General features: G+C 41.2%; 1 protein-coding gene across 3 annotated transcripts in view; it reads right to left on the bottom strand.

Moving 5' to 3' along the window:
* The window catches only part of hectd1 (HECT domain containing 1), a 46,271-nt gene extending 21,532 nt beyond the window's left edge, over window positions 1-24,739 (bottom strand). For all 3 annotated transcript variants that reach the window (XM_085390615.1, XM_085390617.1, XM_085390618.1), the window contains exons 1-25: window positions 24,545-24,739; window positions 19,604-19,763; window positions 17,245-17,394; window positions 16,910-17,144; window positions 15,322-15,549; window positions 14,494-14,775; window positions 14,131-14,401; window positions 13,753-13,829; window positions 13,506-13,604; window positions 13,236-13,350; window positions 12,754-12,928; window positions 12,321-12,459; window positions 11,136-11,306; window positions 10,830-11,052; window positions 10,484-10,747; window positions 10,118-10,329; window positions 9,875-10,021; window positions 9,355-9,449; window positions 7,278-7,383; window positions 7,037-7,171; window positions 6,529-6,668; window positions 3,693-3,905; window positions 2,066-2,176; window positions 1,815-1,981; window positions 1,388-1,564 (exon numbers count right to left, since the gene is read on the bottom strand). In XM_085390615.1, coding sequence (XP_085246741.1) covers window positions 1,388-1,564; window positions 1,815-1,981; window positions 2,066-2,176; window positions 3,693-3,905; window positions 6,529-6,668; window positions 7,037-7,171; window positions 7,278-7,383; window positions 9,355-9,449; window positions 9,875-10,021; window positions 10,118-10,329; window positions 10,484-10,747; window positions 10,830-11,052; window positions 11,136-11,306; window positions 12,321-12,459; window positions 12,754-12,928; window positions 13,236-13,350; window positions 13,506-13,604; window positions 13,753-13,829; window positions 14,131-14,401; window positions 14,494-14,775; window positions 15,322-15,549; window positions 16,910-17,144; window positions 17,245-17,384 — 3,922 coding nt within the window. In that variant the 5' untranslated portion in view covers window positions 17,385-17,394; window positions 19,604-19,763; window positions 24,545-24,739. The remainder of the gene's footprint in view (window positions 1-1,387; window positions 1,565-1,814; window positions 1,982-2,065; window positions 2,177-3,692; window positions 3,906-6,528; window positions 6,669-7,036; window positions 7,172-7,277; window positions 7,384-9,354; window positions 9,450-9,874; window positions 10,022-10,117; window positions 10,330-10,483; window positions 10,748-10,829; window positions 11,053-11,135; window positions 11,307-12,320; window positions 12,460-12,753; window positions 12,929-13,235; window positions 13,351-13,505; window positions 13,605-13,752; window positions 13,830-14,130; window positions 14,402-14,493; window positions 14,776-15,321; window positions 15,550-16,909; window positions 17,145-17,244; window positions 17,395-19,603; window positions 19,764-24,544) is intronic.
* Window positions 24,740-25,268: the final 529 nt, after the last annotated feature.

Below are 25,268 nucleotides of genomic sequence, written 5' to 3'. Positions count from 1 at the left end.
AGTTACAAAAAAACATTACAAACTAATTAAGTTATAACTCACTTGCCAGCTTCATCATGTCAGTTTTTGTTAGGGAAACTGACTAATGATGTGTACATGCGCAAGTTTCACCTACTTTAGCCAATTAGATAAGTTACCACAATCAGGGAGCTGTCCAATTATCCTAGATTCAACAATTCACACTCAACCCTTCATTCTAACAGCCTATCACAGACAGATTTAAACTGAAAGGTATTTATCTACAGAACACTTCCTAAATGCAGATTCCACTTGGCTGTTTACCTTTTACTGTAACCACAGTCCCCTGTGGAGATCAATTAAACCAGTGACATGTGCCTTGTGAACATGAAGCTAAATACAAGAAGAAAAAAAAGACACTGCTGACACATCATCCTTCTGACATCTCAAGGTGAAGAAGGGAGCAGGGAGAAAAGTGTAAACACAGTTGTTCAGTAACCTGCTGTGTTAAAACATATTTTACACAGTACAAAGACCTGGGTGGGGAGGCTGAAGCCAGGGTTTAGATTTTAGTTCCTGAAGACAGAAACAACAGGGCTGAGGCCTGTACTACAAAGCAGGATTTCATCTTACCCAGGTATCTTCAGGGTTAATCCTGGGTTTTCTGCACCACAAAGGTGGAGATCAACATGTATAAAGTCACTATCCACTGATCAATCAAGTCCTCAGATAATAGCAGCTTCTACTATCAACGTGTGCTGCTAGAAGAAGGGTCTAAGGTTTTGTGCCACATTTTCACTGATGCCTTTACAGCATGTCGTAAGTATGTTTAAGTGTTTTACCCATTTCGAAAATGTGTAAAATCTTGTTGTACTTTATTCTAATTCTAAGTCATCTTACACTGGTGGAGTTGCAGCCATAGAGCACAGAACACAAATCAAGAATACCTGTCTAATCACTAACCCTGTAAAGCCTGATGCCTGAAATAATTGCCAGAATATCCTAATTATTTGAAACTGGAGTGTTTATTGAACATTCTGATTTTTTTTTAAGTGTTATTAGTTAAGTGCATATTTGAGTTTTAATATGTATCATTTTGCTACATCTGGCATTTTTTGTGCAATTTATAGCTCACGGTAGCACTGCGTGTCTTAACTGTATTCATCAGGTGTCACTCGACACATGAAACCTCCCTTTTAGACTGGTCAGACATTATCGCCACCCCTTTCATGCGAACGCACAGGAGAAATAACAGGTTGAGCCCGCTTCATAGTACAGGCCCTGGACTCCTGCAAAACATTTTGGAAAATGCACTACAGCAGTTAAACCAGCCGGGATCCACCAGCTGTTGGGTAAACGGTGCATTGTTGTTTTTTTTTCTTTTCTGTTCATCACTTTCTCTTTCATCTGGTATTGTGTGTTTGCTTACCATTGTGAGCCTCTCCAGTAATGGTGCCCTCTCCAGGTGGGTTTCCATCCTGGTCGCGCCACTTCCAGTCGATGCCCCGAACAACCCGTGCCCCTGGTACGATGTACTTCATCACCTGAGAACGAAACAGGCGGCGCTGGCGGCGAAGGTTTGCTTCTGCCTCCTTCACAGCTTTACCTGCAGGACAAAGAGGCAGCCAAATTAAAATCTCACATTTAACCAATTTGACAGTTACTTAGACAAAAAGCCAAAACAGCAAAAGAAAACAAATCAAACCCTGATAGAGGAGGAGCAGTAATGCAAGGCTTTAAGATAAGGTTCATAAAATGTTAAGCTACTGACATAATTTTCAAAAATGACACCAACAACTAAAATCCTCTGGTTGTCAATCACTAGAAGCAAACTGCAACTGAAGCAAAGTTCTCACCCAACTGGTCCTCACAGACTGCAGTGACATTGCCGTACAGCTCAAGTCCAGATAGTGACAGATAGTGTGTCTGGCCGCTGGCGTTCTTTCCCATCTGTTTAATTCTGATGTGCCTCCAGCCCTGCTTCTCTTCTTTAGATGGGTCCAGAGGCCACGTGGCTGTCGACCTGTGAAAACAGTTAGATAAAATTTCAACCATCTATGGACTTTGGTTATTCAGCAGTTTAAATGAATTTAGAGAAAAGTCTTACCCGGGTTCATTTAGGCTGCTGTCATCTACGTGGGTGTAAAGAGTCGTCCAGTTCTGACCATCTTTGGACACCTGAAAGACCCAGTTCCTCAACGCAGAGCGGCCATAACCCCTGCAGGAGGATTAATATTTTAAAAATTTGACATGCTAATTTCATATCTGCCATTTGTCAGGATCTGTGTATGTTAGTTATAGGATGCATAATGTCTTAAAGTCTACTTGTTTCTTCCCCCCTGCAGTTTCAGTGTTTTATTGCATGGAATGGATTAGATTTATCATCCAATATCTCTCAGGAGGTAGGCCCATTCTATTCAATAATGTCTCATTGTGTCATTCTGTTTAGGGCTGCCACTATTAAAATCGTCGACGACCAATTTAATAGTCGACGTGTCGTTTGAAGCTTTGTAAGATCCCAAAAGACGCAGGAATAAGTAGTAGCATTTAAGAGTGTAATAACGGACTGAAACAGAAGATGGCAGCACTGCGTGTACAAGGATGCCAGCTGCCGTTAAACCCCCAAGAGGTGTAGAATTGTTACCACACAACTTGGTCAGGTGGTATATTGGTTTTATTTCCTGATGTCTTCAGTAGTTTCTACACTACAACGTGAGGTAATAACTGGCAGACAACGTTTTATTTTTCTATACGACATAATCATGAAAAACGATGATGATGGCGATATTGATGCCAGTATGTTAGAAAAAATTAAGGGACAGGAGCATGTTTCTCACAAGGTTTCATCAACTCCTCTGTTAAGATTACTAATTGGTATGCTTAGTTTCTTGCTTGAAGACTTTTTATTGATTTTATCACAGCAAATACTTAGTGGGTTAGCAGACAGACTCTTGCTACAAAGCCATAATTAGAATTGCATGTAAATGGCTTTTTGGCAATAACTTGCTGAAATTAGCAGGGCCTTTTTTTCTAAAAATGGCTTTATCTGTACTCCAAAACAAATATATACTATACACGGGGTGATTTTGGCATGGATAACTTGCACATATATGGCACCATCATGAATAACCTTTGAACTATGTGTAGATCTTCTGTGTACTTCACAGAGGACCCTGCATTGATTTTTTTTTTAACATTTTTTTTAGATTGCTCAAATTCAAGTCATTATTCTGGACCTAGTTTATAGATTTTAATGTTGCACTGATACTAGTGAATGCCTGAAAGAGTAATGCTGAAACTGCCATCAAGGCATAAGAAAAGATAAAAGAAAATGTAATCTCTTAGAGTACACAACTGTAATTACATTCAGATCTACTTGTGCATTAATGCCGTGGCAGTGACAAAAACTACAATTTACCCAGCCATTTGTTGGGGTTTTTTTTTAGCCTGGATTACGTTTTAGCCGCCTTGTGTAGCTCAAGATTTGGCTCAGTTTTTACACTTGTAATCTGGTGCCAGACACAAGTAAACACCTAACTGAATATCTTGCATCTAAACTGATTAGCTTAGGATAATTTACGCCAGTTAGAGGCAATCAGACGTTGCCAACACCCAACATTCCTAGATAAACCAAAGTTAGATCTGGAGAGTAAATAGCACCTTCATGATATTTCAGATTCTATATTACCATCTAGATATATGTGTTACATCATATGATGCGCCCATCTTATTACCTGGCATGCCTCAGAGTGTATGCTGAGGGAATGACCCACAGGCCGAGGTCGATAGCAAACCAGGCATTCTTGTCGTCATTCGTGTGGCAATTCAGAGCAGAGCTATCCCGACTGAGAATGTCTTCCAGTCTCCCGTAGGGGAGATTCCGGCCCTCTGAAGAGGTCACCACCACTAGGCCATAAGCTGCGGGGTTCACCCACTCATAGGCAGTCCTGAAGAAAAAAAAATATTGGTTTACTGGGAAAGAAAACAAAAACAAAACAAAACTCCACTAAAGCTCCCCTAGCTCTAAATGTAAACATCTAAAACGTTGCATTACTTTTTAAAAGAACCGAAGGACTGAACAGAAAAGTGTGAAATATAGCATTTTACATTGATTGCAAGTATACAGAAAAATTATCACAAACCCTAGAAACTTGATTCTGTTTATCTGGACGTAGAGTTTTCATTGGGAGAAACATTTCATTACTCATCCAAGTGACTTCCTTCAGTCTGACCTGATGGCCCACTGTTAGTCAGTGGTGCTAATATCAGTCATTATGCAAATGTACCGTCTATAGGGCTTTGGAGCGCCCCCTCCCACCATGACAGTAGGCCAAACAGAGCACACGGAAGCGTCAGCTATGGTTCGTACGTACTGTGTTGTTGGTTGCAACGTTAGATCACACGATAGGGAAGGCAAGAAGCTGGAAATGGGCTCTCTTTTCATCGTTTCCCCTCCTGGAGGCAACGGGAGGGATCTCATGTATCCGATATTACTAAACGAAGACGTCAGGCTTGGATTGCAGCGGTGAGACTTGGACCGGCACGCAAGGCGAGTGCAACGAAAGCGAAAAAGAGCACCCATCGGAGGTAACCCCCACCCCAAAAACATACAAAATTGTGCTCATTGTACGCTAATCTGCACATAAACGTCAGATGAATCACGCACCTGGAATACTGGTGTACATTTACCTTATGTGTATGCACTAATTTTATTTTACATGCTTTCATTATGCAGCTGCAGAGTATGAAGGTGTGCCCAGTGCAGAAGTAATAGATGAAGATCTGACAGAAGACCAACAACAAAATCACCATGTCACGGAGGCTGTGGACGGGAGTTACTTATATTATGTGAGGGTGAAGACACGACACTGCTTGATAGGAATGTTAAGGTGTGCTGTGTTTTGGTGAATATGTGCCCCAGTGTGGTCGTCAAACCAGGGCCAAATGAAACTTGCTGTTGTTGAATATTCATAAAACTGCTGTGTTGCATGTACAGTTCATTGTAAATAATTGTACTTTCTGTCAAGTGGTTTCAATAAAACAGAAATGAAAAGTACGTTTATTTTTTTATTCAAGACCTGTTCACATGTACTTAGCAAGTACATGTGCAGGTACACGTGAAATGCAAACTATTTACATGGCAACGCACAGCTGGCATCAATCGTGAATCGTTCATCTAGAGCAATTTGGGGGGCAGCTCCGGAGGAGAAGTCAATGTTGTGTGCAACCTCTAGCTGTATCTTGGTTATATGGTCAACATACTCACAACGTGGAGGCTTAAAAACGGCCAACGCTGACTCCATGGACAAGGTACACGAAAATATCGGAATAGGACAACGGCGGTAGGCTGTCTGGGTTTCCACTCCACTGCCTTATTTCATACGGGTCAACATTACAGATGCACGCTATTTTTTCCAAGTACCGTCTCTTGGCGTCTGGGCGCAATCGATCGCGATACATCCCTTTGTCTTTTGTGCTGATTTTAAGCATGGTTCTGCTTCCAACACAGTGTGTATGTTTTGATTTGTGGCTGCGGCGTGACATCAACTCCAAAGCCCTATAAGTGTGGGGGAACCTGCAGTCAGCTGAGACTGAAGAAGTCACTTAGGCTACGTCCACACTTATGCGTTTTTGTTTGAAAACCCATCGTTTTCTCTCCGTTTTGGCCTCCCGTCCACACTGAGACGGCGTTTTCCCCAAGGAAAAACACAGCGTTTTGAAAACGCTCTCGAAGATGCATACATTTCAAAACGGAGCTGTCCCGTCGCAGTGTGGACACTCCAAAACGCAGACTTTCTAAAACAATGGCGCATTTTTGTCATGTGATGCAGTCATGTGACCAATTAAACAGCAGTTGTTTTGTTTGCTCTAAATTTTGGCAGCCCTATTAAAGATTTAATATCAGTCTGTACATGCTCCAGATAGCTTTTCTTTAAATTATTTAATTCTCACTCGCTTTGGCAACTTTGTACTTTTGTGTTACTCGCAGCAACAACTCCACCTCATTGTTAGTCCATTTAAAAAACTCGGTGCTTTTCCTCGACCTTTTGCCGCGACGTTTCAACGAGCCGGAAAGTAAATAAACGGCAGACAGAAATGAGGTAGGTCAAATCTTCTTGCGCTTCACGCATGCGCAGTACTGGAAAGTAAGCGTTTTCGGCCGTTTCAATGTGGACGCACAACTCTCTGAAAACGCTAGTGTGGACGTGGAGCGTTTTCAGACGAAAATGCCGTTTTCAAATTTATCCGGACTAGTGTGCATGTAGACGAAACGTTTCTCATACTGAAAAAGCTAGGTCTAGATGAACAGAATCAACTTTCTAGGATTTCTTTATTTGGATGATTGAGCAAGCTATCAAGACAGTAACATAAACCATTTTAAAATCTGCTAATTTCTTTCTAAAATGTGTATGCTGAATAAAATGTAAGAGGAACACTAGTTTGACATGATATAACCACAAATTTGATAACATTAAATTTATACCTGCAGTGCAAGATGCAAATCATTTATGCAAATCAGCGATCACTAAGACTCATGTTAAATTTATAGCTAGCTGAAGTTGCTCTTACTTGGCGTTTGTTCCGACCCAATAGATGATACCATTTTCATCAAAATCGTGTTGGTGCCTGAAAGTGAAGGTCTGCCCTTCCCTCAGCTTCCGCACAAAGACAAAGGATGAGCGCTCGAAGTCGTACCACTGCTTTGCCACCTAGAGGAAGAAGAGGCCAAAGAGGAAGAGAGGAAGGGAAGTCAAAAATCATCTGGAATCAGGTTGATACACAACAAAAAAGTAAGATCAAAACACATTGGTTCCCAAAGGGGTTGGGGGTTCTTTTTCATGCTTTGGTTCTTTTTCATAAGAAAGAAAAAAATATGAAAAAGATTTTTTTTTTTCATAAAAAATCTTTTTTTCTTATGAAAAAAAGATTTAACGAAAGTCAGACTTGGGCATGCTGTCTGTGAACGGCCATAAATAAACTTGACTTAGAGTACCAAAAATGTGATTTTTTTTCCCCCGCACTGTCCAAGTATTTCCTAGCTGTATTTTGGTTGAATGCATTTTTAGTGTCTCCTCACCATCTTCAGCAGGTACTGCTCCAGAGACTCCACAGTTGCAAGTGGTTCCATCTTCAACATACGACCTGTCCGGTCGATCAGGGCCGTCTCTCCCGGCGCTCGCTCCAGCCGGAACCGCAATCTCCGTGTAAGAATCTAAAGCACAGAAACATATTTTATCACAGGCTGTGATTATGGCAAGCAACATTACTGAGAGCTTCTCCAAATAACACACCAGGACCTCGAACACACGTTGACTCACCTGCAGGTTGTATGAGGATCCCGGAGTGTCGTACAGGTGCAGAGGTAGGCGTTCTATTGACTCCAGGACAGCTATCAGTTTACGGATTAAGGCAACAGCTGGTCGGCTAAACACACACACAGAATCATTTATCAACTTTAATCAGTTCAAACAAAACATAGGCAGTTTAAACATCTTCGACAGTGCTATGTGACCAAGTAGAATCCAAGTGATAACTAAGGAGACTAAAGGATCCTTCAGTTCTTCATAATGAGTTTATATTTCAGTCAAACTAGGCTGGAGACTACAGCGCAAACAAAATTACAGCAACTGTGTGTAATGAACTCGGGATTTCACTGCATTTGTCATTTTTGCTTTAAAAAATGTACACATTTAGAGTTGGGTAAATTTCTCAAATCTGAAACACAAAATCCTCCAGAAATAGTGACATAGTTGCAGCCTGATGGCTATATAACTGCAAAATAACAAATGCTTGGCAAGCTCGCTTCGATATGGGAATATAAGCAGTAGGGCTTCCACAAACGATTATTTTGATAGTCAACTAGTCACCTATTATTTTTGCGAATAGTCAACTAATCAGATCATGCATCCATTGGATGTAAAACGTACAGCTTATTCCATCAGCATGCATCTGGTTTTATATATATATATATATATATATATATATATATATATATATATATGTTTAAGGTCTGTGCTAACTAAAAATAAAGAAAGATGATAGTTTATTAAACTCAGTCGTCTGCTCTTTGCTCCCTAAAATTTAACAGGACATTGGAGTAAAATCTCTACCATCTCACACTTCTGTTTAATCAGTTTTCTGTTCGACATTTATTCAGCTGTGTAAAAACTGTAACTTTAATCTCAGCCAAACAGGAACAAATAAAACACTGAAAAAAAACAAACAATAAAATTTTTAAAAGTTATCTAAGTGACTTATATATCATGTTTAAACTGAGTAGCGAAAGCTCGCGGGGTGTTTGAAAACGATGTGCCGGAAGTCCGGTGTTCTTGCCAGATCTAGTGAGCCTTGAGCTGTTGGGTAAGAGAGGTCTCAGAAAACGTCGGAGCACTTTTGCAGATATTTGAAGTTTACACAGTTACCTTCTCATCTGAAAATATGTTAAAAGTTTATTTTGTGACCCAGGAACAGTCATAAGAGTAATATTAAAACTAAGTAGCTGCCGCCATTGTTGGAAACTGAAATTGGCTGGGCCGCACTATGAATCCCGGGATAGGTTGGGGCACGAAGGATACACCCGACCCATCCTTGAAATCTGGGGAAATGAAGGACGCATTTGGTCCCGTCGCTGTAACATAATCGGCCTACAAATGCAACCGCCAAAGGATATGGCCCCTGAATTTGTATACAGCTATAAGACTGGAGATTGCTGCTCCGCCATCTTCTGTTTCAGTCCGTTATTACACTCTTAAATCCTACTGCTTATACCTGCGTCTTTCGGGATCTTACAAAGCTTCAAACGACGCATCAACTATTAAATTTGTCGTTGCCGATTTTGATAGTAGACATAATCGTGACTAGTCGACAAATCGTGACAGCCCTAATAACCAGAATGCAACCAGCAGGCACTCCCTGCTTGCAAAGACAGGGACTGCTCAGTGCAGACCAACCCCGACTGTCTGCGTTTATGCGTTTAGTAAAGCTTGTGATTGCCTTACAATCAGAAGTGATTGAGCAGTCAACACCCTCAACCTCTGGGCAACCAGCTGGTTACCTCAACTACTTGTAATTGTTCTCGTGATCACCAGGCAACCACAGACTTTGTCCTAGTCCGAGGGAGGTTGCCATCCTATTTGTACTCTAGTGTGACTAAGCTATCACTTTTTTAGTTGTCATTCTGACTAACTTTGTCTGCCCTTTGTCATTCTCTGTATATCTTTTCTCTTTAAATCAAATTTTTTGGGTCTACTTCATGTAGAAATGTCCTCATTTATGTCCATCTTTCTTTTCCTTGTCTCTGTTTGAACAAACAACAAGTATACTGTCCTATAAATCATTATGCATAAGAGTGCTTTGTTTTCATTTATCGAATTCAGAATATGAGCATGACATTACCTTTCATCATCTTCATTCTCGCTGAAAGCCGCCTTAAAGACATTGATTCTTTCCATTAAAGGCTTACAATCATGTTTCAGGTCCAGTTCCACACTCTACACAGAAGCATAAGACATGTCAAATTTTCATCTTTAAGGACAGGGGTGGTCCCCCTTCACCTCTAGAACTAGCATGAATTCAAAAACATTCCTCAGATTTTGATCCATATTGACACGACAGCACCATGCAACTAATACAGATCTATCATCTACACATCCAGCCACATCAACTGTAACTGGACCCACACAAGAAGTAGATACGCAGTATTAACTTGTAAATAAAAAATTTTTTTTTGTGTATATATATATATATATATATATATATATATATATATATATATATATATATATATATATATATATATACATATACATATATAACAAAATATACTAATTAAGGCCTTTATTTGAAAACCAGTACCTTAGAATATTTCAATAAAGAATAAATAATCAGATGAATGAGAGATTTAGAATTAGCTCACATTGTTAAGGACTGTAAACAGAGCCTGGACCAAGCCACTGCTACACATCTCATACGGAGAAATCGTGTTTTCATCCTTCAAAACTACAATCAGGTTTTCCAGAGCCGTTTTCATCAGGTCCCTCCATGTGTTCTCCCCTTCAATACACTGTTAACAATATAAGTCATAAGCATGTAAGCATTTACATTACTGTTTATTATTGCAATCCAATGAGAGTCTGTCTACTAATGTGTACTTGTGTACCTGTCTGTTGGTGTGCAGCTCCCAAGCAGACTCCAGCTGTGTTGAAATGTTCCGGAGAGTAACCACCACTCCTCTGGGCATGCTTTCTACAGCTTTGAAATGATCATCATATAGCTCTCTTGCCATACTTTTCACCTTCTGCTTTGTCTTCTCCAGTTTTGACTTTAATTTCCTGCCTCGCTTCCCCGTCCAACCAGTCACAAACTCTGAGCCTACTCAGGCACATGCGAACACACACAAAGACACACGAAAATGAGACATTTAACAACGCTGCTGAACACGTTTGTAAATTTCAACGGGAAGAATATTTTCCTTTGTTTGATAGCTTACCTGTATACATTTTGCTTATTAGACAATGAGACTCACCCAAGGATGTTTCTGCTGTGAAAGAGTGCTTGGTTCCTCTGTTAGACTCAAAGACAAAGCCAGGCAGGTCTTCCTTCAGGATGGTGGCCTGCTGCCCATCTGAGTTGTGGATAGCAATCTCTCCATCCTTCAGGCAGGTCAGAGACCAGTTCCCTACGGTCAGCTTGGTGGGGCCAACACTGGACAAGATGGGCTGACTGGCTGTTACTGGCTTCACCTGACTCCGTGCCCGCTGTAGCTTCTCCAAGAACTCGCTGCGAGACTCTGCAGCCCAAAAGAGATGGACCATTGTCAGCAGAACAAAATGACAGATATGCAAGTGCATTATAAGCATGTTAACTCATACCGGAGCTGTCCGATCCCCCTTCTGGACTTCCGCTGGAGTACATGGTGGCTAGCTTCCCATCCAGGATGAACCTGAACCAGCCATTGGAGCCATTGGAGAGCTCAAGGGCAGCAGCGTCAGACCAGATGTAGAGACAGTCCCTGCCTCTGATGATGGACCAGTCCCTCCAGTGGTATGGCTTCCCCTGCTGGATCTCCCTAGCATCCTCCTGCACCTCTTCCTCCTGCGAGAAAAATGTGTATATATGATATACACATACTGAAGACTAAATCTTAAGCTTCATCTCATCGTCCTCTCGGTGTATACCTTCTCAGGTTTTGCTTCATCCTCGTTCTCATCATCAGATGCTGGTCCAGCCAAAGTCGACACCTTGTTGATGACGCCTAGTCGAGCCAGCTGGTCAAGGAAAACATCTCCACCCTTATCCACCAGATCCCTTATGATCTGCAGAGCCAGAAGGTGACCGTCGTCATCGTCCTGACACAGGGAGAGAGAGAAAGCAAGAAAACATTTTATCATATCCCTCCTTAAAAGAAGAAAAAAGATTTAGGACATATGTGTCTGGCTAAAATACATGTAGTGTGTAGGCATGCTTAGACTGTCACATAACAGTACGACATCATGGTGAAAAATGTTGGGTTTTTTTGTTTTTTTTAAGAAGATCAACCTCAGGTAAAACATCATGTCTTGTGGTCAAAACACTAAAGTGGTTCCTTAGTCTTTATCATCCCTGTGTTGCACATCTTTGCATCTCTATTTCCTCAGGCTGTCTAGAGTGGGGAAGAAGCTGCGTTAACCATAACACACTGCTCAGAAATGTGACACTACTTTATAAAGAGTTGAGAGACTTTGAACAAGATCTGGGATGCCACATTAGTGAATATACATTACAAAAAATTAAATTAAATTAAATAAAAACTACAAAGGAAAACCTTTCCCTGTTCAAAAACACAAACATGGACAACAGATTTGGAATCAGACTGCTGGTAAATGAAACATACACTGCTGAAACAGAACATTGAAATGCAGGATAAGATAGCGGACTTGAAGAACTGTGATGGAAAAAAAATAACCTCCAGATCTATGGTGTAGCCGAAAAAAAAGGATTTAAAACTTAGAGTTAGTTAACATAACATGTAATTAACTGTGGGAGGTAGCCCAGCTTCGTTGAGAAAATTCACACAGCCTTAATCAGCTGAAGGAGAAATGCTCACCACTGGACCACTGTGCTGTGTGGCACTCAAGCACCCAAAACCATGTAAGTCAATGTGATCATCACCTTTCGGCCTTTGTAGTATATACACGGCAGCGTTTGAATAATTGTAATTAATTAATTTAATTAAGCATCTGCTTAAGCTAGTGTTCATTCTCTGTTGGGCTAAAATTAGATCTATTCCAACTAGGTATGTCCTGCTAAGATTCTGGGTTTTGGAAGGTTTGACAAATAAGACCCAAAAGGATGTCTGTGTCTGTGTATTTGAGTGTTTGTACCTCTTGATCGAGGACAGTAGCTGTGATCTCCACCAGCACCGTGGGCAAGTTATGTCCCGCCTCGCTGTCACACACCTCCTTCAGCAGCACTTCGCTGCTATAGTGAACCATTTTCCTGATCAAAGCCAGACTAGCTTTCCTGAAAACCATCAAAATAGAAACATGCAACTTCATTTTTCTAGTGAGAACTCCCAGCCTGGTTTTAATTATAGACAGCAGTTCCTTTTATGTCCACTTCTGCTCCTTTAATTAAGATTTGCACTGGACATAGTAGTGAAGTTTGATTCAGAACAGAAAGAACACAATGTAATATGATTCGATTAACTCATGTAAATTCGACAATATTTAAAGTTTATCTGATGTAGCCTAGTAAACAATGGTAAATTAAGGTGAATGAATGGCTGCTGCAGAGTGCTTAGACACTGTCATTTACCTAATAGAAGGCAGCATGGTATGCTGAAATGTTTGTGCAAAAACAGGCAGAAGTCTCTTTAGGTAGATAGGAGCCATTTCTGGGTCTCCTTTGGGTTCACTGCCCTCCTCCTCCTCTTTGTTAAGATCTTTCTTCTTCTTGTCATCACTCTTGTTCACTGGACACATCCAGTCTCCTGAAACACACAGATTGTTTGCCTTTCGAGACCGATAGACATTTGTGCATCACTCTCTGTCAGCAAAACCAAGTGCAGGTAAGCATAAAGCACATCTACTGTAGGTGCAAAGGGCCTGGTTAATTGGGTTAATTTCAGTTTTGTTTTTTTTTTAGACATTGCAAGGAAACTTCAGTTTTTGGCATAAGAAAGGCAAAAGTGCAAAATTAACACAAGTCAGAGACAGAAAAGGCACGTTACAATGAAATGATATAGCAGCGGAACCAGCAATAGCAGTAGTGGTCTTGCATAGACCTGGTTTACTTACCAGGAGACTGCAGTATAGCTACAACTTCACTGTGTCCCCTCTCCCTAGCCTTGTCCAGAGGTGTTTTTCCATCCTCATCCCTCAGGTCAGGGTTGGCCCCATGACGCAGGAGAGTCTGCACACACACATTACAAAGGAAGCAATGCGCAAAAAAAAATAAATAAATAAAAATCAGTCAACAAAACACATTACTCCAGAAAAAAAAATGTTTCAGAAACTGGACTACTGCAGGACTAAACGTGCATTTCATCCTTAGCTTTCGTGTGTTACCTTGGCTACTTGCGGGCGTCCAAAACAGGCAGCATAGTGCAGTGACGATGACCTCTGTCCTCTATTGACATCTGCTCCTCTCTCACAAAGAAACTCAACCTACAACAACAGACAGTTGGTGAAACTGAAATTAAATAATACACGGATAACAATTTGTAATAGTATTAAACTGAAAAACTAATATCATTGTCAGTTAGATGTTCTTCAGTTAATTTAGTCCAGATTAAATGGCAAGTTTTATCGTTACCATTTCTTGCGTGCCGAAAGCTGAAGCCCAGTTGAGCAGCGTCTGTCCGACATCATCCATAAAGTTCACCTCAAATGCTACAAAACAACATTCCATTATTACCGATAACGCACACACACACACAAACAACCTTCAGCAAAACACCACCTGTTTTCTACCTAATTTCACTGAAGTTTAACCTGTCAATACGTTTAAAGCCTATACTTTTGAAGCCAACTTTAAAACCAAGTTCTATTATTTTTTTTGTAATACATATGCAAATATATAACAGTCTAGCTGATATGATTACAAAGTTAAAAGGAAGTGTGATGAAATTTTTCCAAACTATCAACACTCAGACTCATGGCTTCTGTAATATTTATTAGTTTGCATCATCACCTCCAGTGTCAATGGCATCGATGAGAGCATCTGTGTCCTTGCTACGGATACAGTCGATGAGCTGTCGGTGTGATCTCTCCCCAGAACTGTCCAGACGTCGCAGCCCTGGGATCCTGCCCGTCGACCCTGCTGTGGACTTTGGCAGCGCTTTTCGCCCCTCAAACAGGAGCACCAGCAGGAGGTCAACCAGCCGCATGGTGTCCAGTACACAGCGCTCATCTCCTCCCAGCGCTGACTCCATCGAATCGGGCAGTGCTGAACGCAACAAGTCCTGGACACCCAGAAAGAGAACATTTAATGTTGATCAGACTTCTTACTTAATAAAGTAATAAATACATCTTCATTCAAGGTGTTTTGACCTACATGTGTCACTAGCGGAGACCCCCTGCAGAGTGTTGACAGCAGGCTGACAATGGTAGACACCTGGTTGCTCAATTTCGAGTCAGAAGCCGAGGGGCCTGCACCTGCTGAAGGCCGGCCTGGCTTGCAGGAAGATGCGGGGCCTGACACTGTCCCTCCAGCAGCCGCCATGCGGGACAGCAGCTCCTCTGTCAAGCCATGTTTGGCTAAAGGGGCAGGGTCTACACCACGACGTGTGAACCGGTCAGCCAGTGAGGCAAAGCAGCGCAAAGCACCGTCTGACACCTGCAGGAGAGGAGAGTTTTGAGTTATAGCACATTCAGCCTGAACAAGGTTAAAGATCTAGCAATGCTTTTCACAATTTTCCCTCTTTAATGAGCTTCTAAAAGGAAATTCGAGTTATTAATGTTCCAACACAGTACCTTTTAAACAAAACATTATAATTTAATTAGTTCTAAAAGTCCCACTACTTCTTTCTTTAAATCATTTTTCTCAGAGGCACAAAGCTATAGTCTCTGTGTTGAAGCTAGGAGTTGTTACAGCATTAGGAGAGAACAAAAACCTAATCTTTCATTGTAATATCTATTCATAGAGAAAGAGACAATCCAAACTCTGAAACTTCAGTTATCTCAATACTTGGTGCACCCCCTTCATATAGTAGAAAGAAGCAGTTTTAGCTCCACCCCTTTTATGACCACCCTCAGTTTAGGAAAAGTGGCAAATAACACAAATAAGAAGGGAGGGCAGCAACTATTTCAAAGTCTCTTTCATACCATGTATTTGTAATCAGAAAAGTGCATTAACTGGATGCAACCCCTGTTCTATATTTACCTGGTGGTCTTCGTGTTTGAGGAGGCTAGACAGAGACTCCACACAGGTCTCCAGAGAAGAGTCCTGGGGCTCCATTTTGCTGCAAAGGCGGGACACAACAGCCATGGCTGAGTGCAGAGTGTCTTTATGAACAAGGTGCCCACTGTCTCGGATGAAACTCAGCACACAGTTCAGCCCGCCTGCCTCAAACACTGCGCCAGACTCTCTGGTACAGATCAACTCCAGCACCTGGAGAAACACGAAAACATATGTTCAAACTTAATCTCTAGAAGGAATATGTAACTCCAAATCTTGGTGTACCTGAATCACAGACTTCTCCAAACTATGCCATTAGATAACATTTTTGGGTGAGTCAATGATTTATTTAAAGCACTCAACATAGAGACTGATCTCCCATCATCCTCACTAATTGATATTTCTACCTTTTCTCAGAAGATCAAAAAAAGAAAATTTGAAAAATTGAGAATAACAGGATCAAATGACAGAAAAACAGAAAATCTAGTGGATAAAGAACCCCTCTGGGCCTCTAGCACAAGTCTGATCTAACACATCGGACTGGTGACAAAGTAAGGCTTTGACAAAGGATCTCCAACCGACACTGTTTGGGAAAATAATTAATAAACATCTGGCAGCACATTGTTGTGATCTCATGTCTATGGCATAGCTCTGTCTCCAAACCCCAAAGAACCCCACCCAAACAGAGAAGCAGCTGATCAAAACTTCATCTCATGTGTTAGCTTTCTGTTCAGGACAATAACACAGCAACAGATCAGGGAGATGCCCTCCTCTCTGATTAGACTCCATTGAGGTTTTAAATACTCAAGTATTTGACTTTTTTGTATTAGTATTATTATTTTCCACAAATTTTACCTGTTCCACTATCATACTGCTTAAAGTGTAAAAATCACATGCGTGCCACACAGCCCAATGCTTTGAGAAAATCTGTGACAATTGTGTGCAGGAAACAGCTGGAGACACTGAAGAGCGTGTTGACAGTCAGCCCAGTAGGAAAAGATGAAACTGTAATTTAGTTCAATAGATTAAAGGTTGTAACTATTTCATCAACTGCTGCAACAGCAATAATCAAGTTTAATCAAGACATATGTAACAGCACATGCTGTGCATCATGTCTGGTTCTCCTGTACAGCAGTGGGATCAGCTGCTTGCGACTGATATTACCCTTGTTTTGATGAGCCAGGGTAGTGTGTTAGAACTATAACAGAACATATACTTTCAGTCAATTCATGTCGTGATACAAGATTTTAGTGGTGAAGTGAGGAGGTGTGATTTCAATGATTCAATGATTGTTCCAAATGTTAATACATTACTATATGACATGAGCAACTATGTATACAACTTTCCTTCACATATGGACTTTCAATGTGTGACAGATGTCATGTCAGATCACAAGACTTCCTCTTATATAAGGAAGTACGTTCCAATTTTGAGGATTTATTTGAAAGCCCAGCAAAGCAAGCTGGACTGAGGCTTTTGGCTTATGTTTAAAAGCTGTCAACAACCACCATAAGACAAGAAACAGATCAGACAAATGAAATGGGCCTCTCTCTTATAGTCAGTTGTCTCCTACCTTGACACACTGCTCAGCCAGGTCTCTGCTGGTCCTGTTGTTCAACTCCACTACCACCAGTCGATTACACAGCGCTTTGATGGCCCCATCCACTCCCACAATCCTGCGGGTACATTCTGCCGACACGTCCAGGTAGTAGGTTATTGCTCGGGCTGTAACCTCCAGCACGTTATCTGGAGCACTCTCATCCAAGAAGATCTTACAGAGTGCTGGAAGGAATGTCCGAGGAGGACATCTGGCAGATAAGAGAGGGGTGACGGTGAGGAAGAGAGAGTGCTGAATTCTGAAATCATGACCACCAACTGAATGCTTGTGAGACAAATACACAAACTTACGTCTCAAAGCAGCGGTCGACGTTATCTGACATGAGCAGTAGCATGCAGAGTTGCTCCAGAGCAATGAGTTGCATGTCACGCTCATCACCCTGACCCATCTGCAGCCACTCCAGCAGGGTGTCTGGGTCCACATCGGCCATGATGGCTAGCCTAAAGCAACAGAAATATACAGAAATCTTATTACTGTCACTCACAGCTGTCATTTATGTGCAAGCAATCAAAGTAGAGATGAAAGATGCATAATTTAGCTACATTTAAGTAGCTAACCGAGCCCCCGTGTAAGCTATTACCGTATTTTCACGACCATAAGGCGCACTTAAAAGTCTTAGATTTTCTTCAAAAAGTACGGCGCGCCCTATAGCGCAGTGTGCCCTGTGTGTTGTAAGGAGGACGTAGTAGAGAACACCATGAGAACGCTAAAGGGTGAAGTGTGGGGGCAACCCTGAAAATGGCAAAGAGACACGCTTATGAAGCACAGTTTAAACTGAAGGCCATCAGCTACGCAGAGGAACATGGAAATCGAGCAACGGCGAGAGAATTTAAGATTAACGAATCGATGGTTCGCAAATGGAGGAAGCTAGAAAACAAGCTCCGGCAGGTCAAGAAAACGCAGCTGAGTTTCCGCGGACATAAGGCGAGGTGGCCCGAGTTGGAGGAAAGACTCGAGCGGTGGATCATCGAGCAAAGAACGAGCGGGAGAAGCGTTTCGACGGTCACCATTCGGCTAAAAGCAGTTTCACTTTCACTTTTTATGAAACAGTGCCATTTTTCCATCCGGACCAGGACTACGGTAGCGCAGCAACTTCCAGCGGATTATAAGGAAAAGCTGGCCATCTTCCGCTCCTACTGCAGCAAACACATCGGCGACAAAAACATCCAGCCCAGCCACATCACAAACATGGACGAGGTCCCGCTCACTTTTGACATCCCGGTGAGTCACACTGTGGAGAAGAAGGGGACCAGCACGGTAGCGATACGCACAACGGGGCACGAAAAGTCTTCTTTTACTGTTGTGCTTGGCTGCCATGCTAATGGACAGAAACTGCCACCTATGGTGATTTTTAAGCGAAAGACTTTGCCTAAAGAGAAGTTTCCAGCAGGAATCATCATTAAGGCAAATGAAAAGGGCTGGATGGATGAGGAAATGATGAAAGAGTGGCTGAGGGAGGTGTATGTAAGGAGACCAGGTGGTTTTTTCCACGCATCACCATCGCTCTTAATCTGTGACTCTATGCGTGCCCATCTCACAGCCGATGTGAAAAAAACTAGTGAAACAAATGAACTGTGAGCTTGCTGTCATTCCGGGAGGCCTGACAAAGGATCTCCAACCGCTGGACATCGGTGTGAACCGCCCGTTCAAAGTAAGGCTGCGAGCGGCCTGGGAGCGATGGATGACCGATGGAGACCACAGTTTCACCAAGAGTGGAAGGCAGCGCCGGGCGAGTTACGCCACAATTTGCGAATGGATTGTAGATGCTTGGGCTAACATGTCTGCTGGCACTGTTGTTCGAGCTTTCGCAAAAGCCAGCATCATTTCCGAGGAGCCGCACGGCACGGAAAGTGACTCTGACAGTGAAGAAAGTGAACCTGGCATGTTTGATGGAGATTTAGCGCAGCTGTTCAATTCAGACACAGAGGATGAGGACTTCGATGGGTTTGATTGATGATAAAAATGTGAGCACCAAACTTTGTTTTGCTCCTGCTTTATTTTTAAATACGCACACTTGTGTGCTTGTGTGTTGTTGATGATGACGATTACTGGTAATAAAAATGTGAGTAAGGTACCGAACTCAGGTTTGCTCCCGCTTTATTTTTAAATACGCATACGGTACTTATATGCGCCCTATGATCCAGTGCGCCTTATGTGTGTGTTAAATACAGTAATGGCACACATAACTGAGACTGCGCCTTTTAGTACAGTGCGTCTTATGGTCGTGAAAATACGGTACTGTACTAATGCTCAAACAAATCTGATTTGTACGGTTTATTTATTGTTAGATATAATTAAAAGTGTTAGCACTTCCTATTAAATGTGATTTTGTTGGCCAGCTCGCTGTAATTTACCCAAGCTATATGATCCTGATCATGTTTTAATTTGTACCAATAGGGGGGGTAACAAAAAACTTACTTGCCAGATATATCACCTTTGGGGGTTTGTATCAATTTGCCATTCATTTGTAACAGCATTTTTCAACGCTTCCTTACTTGACAATGACGTCACTAAGTGAAATACGATCTGAAGCTACATCAGTTTTTTGGTATCTGTTATGTGGACTTTGTGTGCAATCAGTGTGCTGGAAGTAAAATAAATTATTATAATTTAAAAACAAAAAACCAACAAACAAAATGAAAGCCTCACCTAGCTTCCCGTTGGCTACCCGGTCTGGCTCAACACCCAATCAGTTGTGTCGCTGTTTGGGACTCATCCAACCAACCAGAGAGAGAGAATGGGAAAGGGAACACACTTAAGAGGAAGTGCTGACGTTCACAGGGATTTCTGGGACATGAAGTCTCTCTACCTGCAAACAGGAAGAACAGAGGAGAAAGGCTCAATTGACATTCATCTGTCTGTACATGAAACACACTAAAATGATTATCTGATCCACATTTAGAAAAACAGAAGGGCCGAAAACCAATGCTAAAGTAAAGGTGGCAAAAAAAATAAATAAAAAATGCAGTTCATCTAATGGACACAAATTGGGGTCCAGCCACACCAACTCCCATGTCAGTCCCATGTTACAGCATTAACCCCCACCCCCCAAAAAATACAACAACAACACATATTTTCATCCATTTATATATTTACTATTTTATAAAGTGGGAGGTTGAATGTTTTTCCAACTCATCCATCTGGATAACAGAGTTGTGGCTGCTTTGATTTACTGGACCTCTCAAAAGCATTTGTGATGTTGGTGCCTTTAAATGGAACTGACTGACTGATATTAAGGCCACCTTTGAGGTACAGACCATCCACATTTGTACTTCTGTTTTGGTGAGTGAAACTTTTCAGTTTCATTAGTCTGTTATTTAGTAACCACCAGCAGCTACTTGTATCTGTACACTGTATCCATATAGGTTTCTGGATGTAGCTTGATAAACTTGGCACTCCACCCTTTCATTTGCGGTCACTTGTGGCTCCCAAAAACAAAAAACAAAAAAACAACACTAATGGCAGCTGCCAAAGCACTTATATTAAGGCTTTGAAATCTTGACTATTGTTGCAACTATACTCCTACCAGCCACTGACTGAAAGCAGCAGCCTATAAACATTAAGTTTACTGTGACAATGCAAAACTCAATACCAATTTAGAATTTTTTTATTGTTAAACACGTCTTCAAACCAGAGGCTCTGTTCAGAAGCATTACCATGCAGCAGTCCCTGCTGAGAGTCTGTTGGTTGCACCCTAAGTTGATTAGTGGCTAATTTGAAGTCTGCTTGCTTGTTTGACTGTCTGGATATAAACAGGCTGTGCTGATGCAGATCCTCTTATCCACAGATTAATCATCACAACTGGCATCCTGTGCATCCTGACCTCTTCTCAACCCCACCACCACCATGGGGCAACCACAGCAAGACAGAATTTGGCTGGCCCTCCCCCTAACACCTTTTAACCCCTGATAGTGTTTCTATTGTCCAAGTCCAGACAGAAGTTGGGAATTACACAGTGTGATAGAAAACACTTTCTCATTCTTCCTGTTCATGACCAAAGCTTACCCTGTGGAGGTTGTCTAGGCTCTTTGAGTGTAGCTGAGAATTGGAAGGATGCCTCATAGAAACCACTTTCTAGTCTAAAAGCATTAGTTACTGTTCAAAACATTAGATAGTGAAATACACTATATCAGCGGTCCCCAACCTTTTTTGCGCCACGGACCAGTTTATGCCCGACAATATTTTCATGGACCGGCCTTTAAGGTGTCGCGGATAAATACAACAAAATAAAACTAGTACCGGTATCGAAAAAAAGAAAATTTATTCATAACACACGTGAAAAGACCAAGGAAAACCGAGTAAACGATAGAAATGATAACAAAATAACGCTGAAAACCGATAAAAACCCTGAAAACTATACATTTCACACCTGAGCCTCAACTCTCGCGGCCCGGTACCAAATAACTCACGGACCGGTACTGGTCCGAGCCCCGGGGGGTTGGGGACCGCTGCACTATATATAACAACCAAGACTTTAGGTCAGCCATTAGTATATCAAAGCTTTAAGATATAGTTCGAATTTATAATATAGAAGATCTGGCAATGGCATGTGCCATAACACAATAACTTCAGTAAAGTCAGTGTTTCCAGACGCTACTATCACAACACTCTTAAACCCCTGCCACCACTCTCCCTCTGCACCTCCAGTTCTCTCACAAAGTTTTCCTGCAGCATGGAGGGATACAGCTCAGCTACTGTCACCCTGTAAGAATTGATCAATTGATATGAACTGCATGTGTGGCAACATCTGACAAAGCTCTTGTGACTCATCGAGTAGACTAGCCAATAGGTGGCACATCATATTTTTGGGATCACTTGAAACCCTAGTCGAGTAGGTACTAAAAATGTACCTGGTACCAGGTACTATCACCCTATTGGAAAAGGGTGATAAAACAATTGTCTTATACAGTTGAAAAAAAAATATTTTAGTTTGTATGAGGTGGTGCTGTGTAGGGGTGGGCGATATAAACGATATACGATAGAAACTATATAAATTTGGCCAACGATAGAGATTTTGACTATATCGCTCTATGATTGATTGGTAATTTATTTCAACATGTGAACAATATACAAGTACATTTAGAAAAGAAATAAGAGAGAAAAAAAAATACTATACAAATTACATACAAAAAACCATTCTGATTAATTTACATGTTGAAAGGGAGTGGGAAGAAGTATACACTTATTTAATCCCACCCCTTTGCCATATCGCGATGATGTCATCAAGCTGCGCCTGTTTTGGTCGAAAGCATCGCAGCGGCTAAAACCATTATCATCTGCAAATTATGCCGGTCGACAGTCATAGCAAAGAGATGAAGCACTTTTGAAATATGGGGAAAGCCAAAAACTGCGCTTCCTCCACTTCCGTAACATTGATTCATTAATGCTGAATTCTCTCGCAGCTGTTCTATTCCCATGTTGTTGCAGTATATTAATAACTAACCTCGTATTGTGGATGAATAATCTCAGTTGTTCTCCTGACTGAAGTTTGGCCCGTGTATAGCATCCTGCTATGCGATTGCATTTGTCCCTAACCACCAGAATCCCTCACGTTAACTTTTATCGAGTGGAAAAAAAGTTGGCGTTCATCCTCCAGCTTCACTGAGCCAATTTCTAACATTCAAAGAGCTCAAGCAAGAACAAGTGTTGTGAAAAATGAAATGTGTCCACTGCAGCCACTGTCTGTGCTTTTCATGCATTAATTTTTCATCCACAAAATTTCTTTCACAGTTTCCCTGTTCCCAGTAAACTCCACTATTGCTCCCTTTTTCATTTTGGCCCACCTGTCAGCCAATCAACATTGGACAATTGCTTACATCATTCAATTCTAGTGACACACAGTCAGGATCCTAGAACGTGCATGGGAGTGCATTTCGGGTGGGGGAAATCTCATCTCCTCCTTCTGTCTGACCAAAAAGTATACGTGGACACAGACATTTGCAGGATTAGTGAGTCACAAAGACACAATACTGGTAGCACATATGAAAAGTTTTACTACTGCACACGTTAAGGACTGCTATGAATTGTTAACTTGGCAGTTGCTGTGTGTTCGAATAGGTATTCCAAATTCAATTTCCAACGAGGAACTCAGGAATTACAACTTATTCAGGAATGCACCACAAGTCAGACTTGAGGGGGCATTCCAGCTGAAAATTCTATTAGAAACTGAGAAAATCTGACTACAAATGAAACAATCAATTTGGAAGTGACCTCACTCACAGTTCTGACATCCAACTTCAGAGGTAAATATGGCAGCATTTAACCAGGCAAGTATTAAGAACCAATTCTTATTGTACTTACAGCGATCTGGCAAATGGAAAAGCTTCTTAGGGAAATGTGGGTAGACTAAAAAGAAAACTAATTTAACACCAACACATACTGGAGAACACACACCTGTAAAACTTTGTTAAATTATCTAATCACAAAAAATTACTTTCGCATAGACTGTACTGATTTTGTTGAAACCAACTTGCCGAAACATAGCTTTTCCAATAAGGAGTGGATACCTGAGACAAGATTAAAAGAATGTAAGCTCTCCATAAAGCATTTCTTAAACCAGAAAGACAGCAATTGAAACATGGACATTTATTACTCAGTAATTCGGCAAAGTTCGCTTGACATGATTGAAACCTACAGAACAGCTGCCACGCTCACAATATGGTGAAACAGTTACAGTACACCAACATAATAAAAGTTACACATCACATAACAGTTACACAGCAAACTGTTAAGAGAAGTGACCATTAGGTAAATAAAACAAAACAATAATATAAAAATAAATGTTGATGTAGTAACACAAGAAATCAACATTTAAATGTTCCCATGTTGAATTCAAACTTTTATACTTTATATATACGCAATGTTAAAAAGTCGGGCAAAGAAAGCTTTGTTATGACTAATGGAAAACAAACGTTCAGCCATATCCGAGAGAGCTAATCGTATGACCGCAATTTTTATTATTTGACGAGCCATACGGAGCCGAACTATTCACACAAACCAACTTAAGAGATATAGAACAGCTATGTTATTGGAAGCGATAAGCCTTAGAGTTAGCTGTCCAGTTGGGTACATACAGTTTTATAGTCGAGTAGTAGCTTCACTTCCAGATTCGCTAATGTAAAGCATTGGCCGATTTCAGGCCGATAAAACGAAATAAAACTTAAAGAAATCTCCATAATCCCTCAACCTCAGACTCGGCTGCTTTCAATTAAGTCATACAATTGTTTGTCGCTCAATATAAAAGTAATTTCATGTACCGAAACCCGGAAAGCCGGCTAATGTTAGCCGATTAGATAGCCTTAGCACCACGTTAGCTTTCAAAAGCAAGCTGACTTTAACAACAAAAAAGCTTTCTCCCTACTAACAACTGAAGCGTCTGGTCCAAAAATGTTTTTTTAACTATTCAAATCATTTATATCTGTATTTTATGCTTGCTTTGTCAACCAACTATACATGCGGCCTCGGACTTCTAAAGGGAAACCACCGGACTCGAGTTCCACGAGAGCCGAGAGGCCACGATGAAACAGCGGACACAAAACTCAAGCGACAACGGCCTCGATCTTCAGGTCACCAGCAGAACGATTCACTCACCGTTTTTGCTCTTTTCGACAGAGAGACGATCGACAAGTGTATGAATAATTCTTCAGGGTTCAAATACAGGGTATAGAGCCGTTTGTGTCGGGAGTTACGTCAAGGTGTTTCCATTTCTTCTCAAAGAGTCTTAAGAGGTCAGAGTGGACGGCGGCCCGCAAAACACAACAGACCGGACTGAAATGGAGAGCTGAGGCGATTGAGCCCGCTGCCTTCAGAGGTCACTATCTGCCTCGGAAATGCCAATGTTCAAAAGCTATTCGCTTCATTTTTTCATTAATATTCTTAATTATTCTCAAAAATGTATATATCACGACTTGTAAATCACGAGCTCTCACATAAATATCATTTTAAAAAATAATATATAACACACTGAATATTAGCACGGCGTGGATTTAAATTTACAGATGTCCCCAAACAGCTCCCACATCTCCCTTAAACTTTAATTTGTACTTATGTAGAGCCACGAAGTAGCATGTGCAAGTGGCCGTTTGCCACTGTCCCTGCATCAACAGCCATGTATAGTTAGATTACTAGAGGTACACATCAGAAGCGTTTGCAGTTACAACTTAACTAAGGTGTTGATGTAATGCAGAAGTATAAATATATAAAAGTAAAGCAGAAGTACAAATAGAAAAGTAAAAGTAAATATATAAAAGTAAGTATAAATATTTATAGATATTCTAGCTGTAAGGGCCAATATATTTTCCTATATTTTCCAAAG

Source organism: Rhamphochromis longiceps, linkage group LG19 (genome assembly GCF_057381845.1).
Source record: "Rhamphochromis longiceps isolate RC_006_pf linkage group LG19, R_longiceps_female_GT1.1, whole genome shotgun sequence".
Classification (NCBI taxonomy): Eukaryota; Metazoa; Chordata; class Actinopteri; order Cichliformes; family Cichlidae; genus Rhamphochromis; species Rhamphochromis longiceps.
Note: the sequence above shows the minus strand (reverse complement) of the source record. Positions and strands in the feature narration are given on the sequence as shown.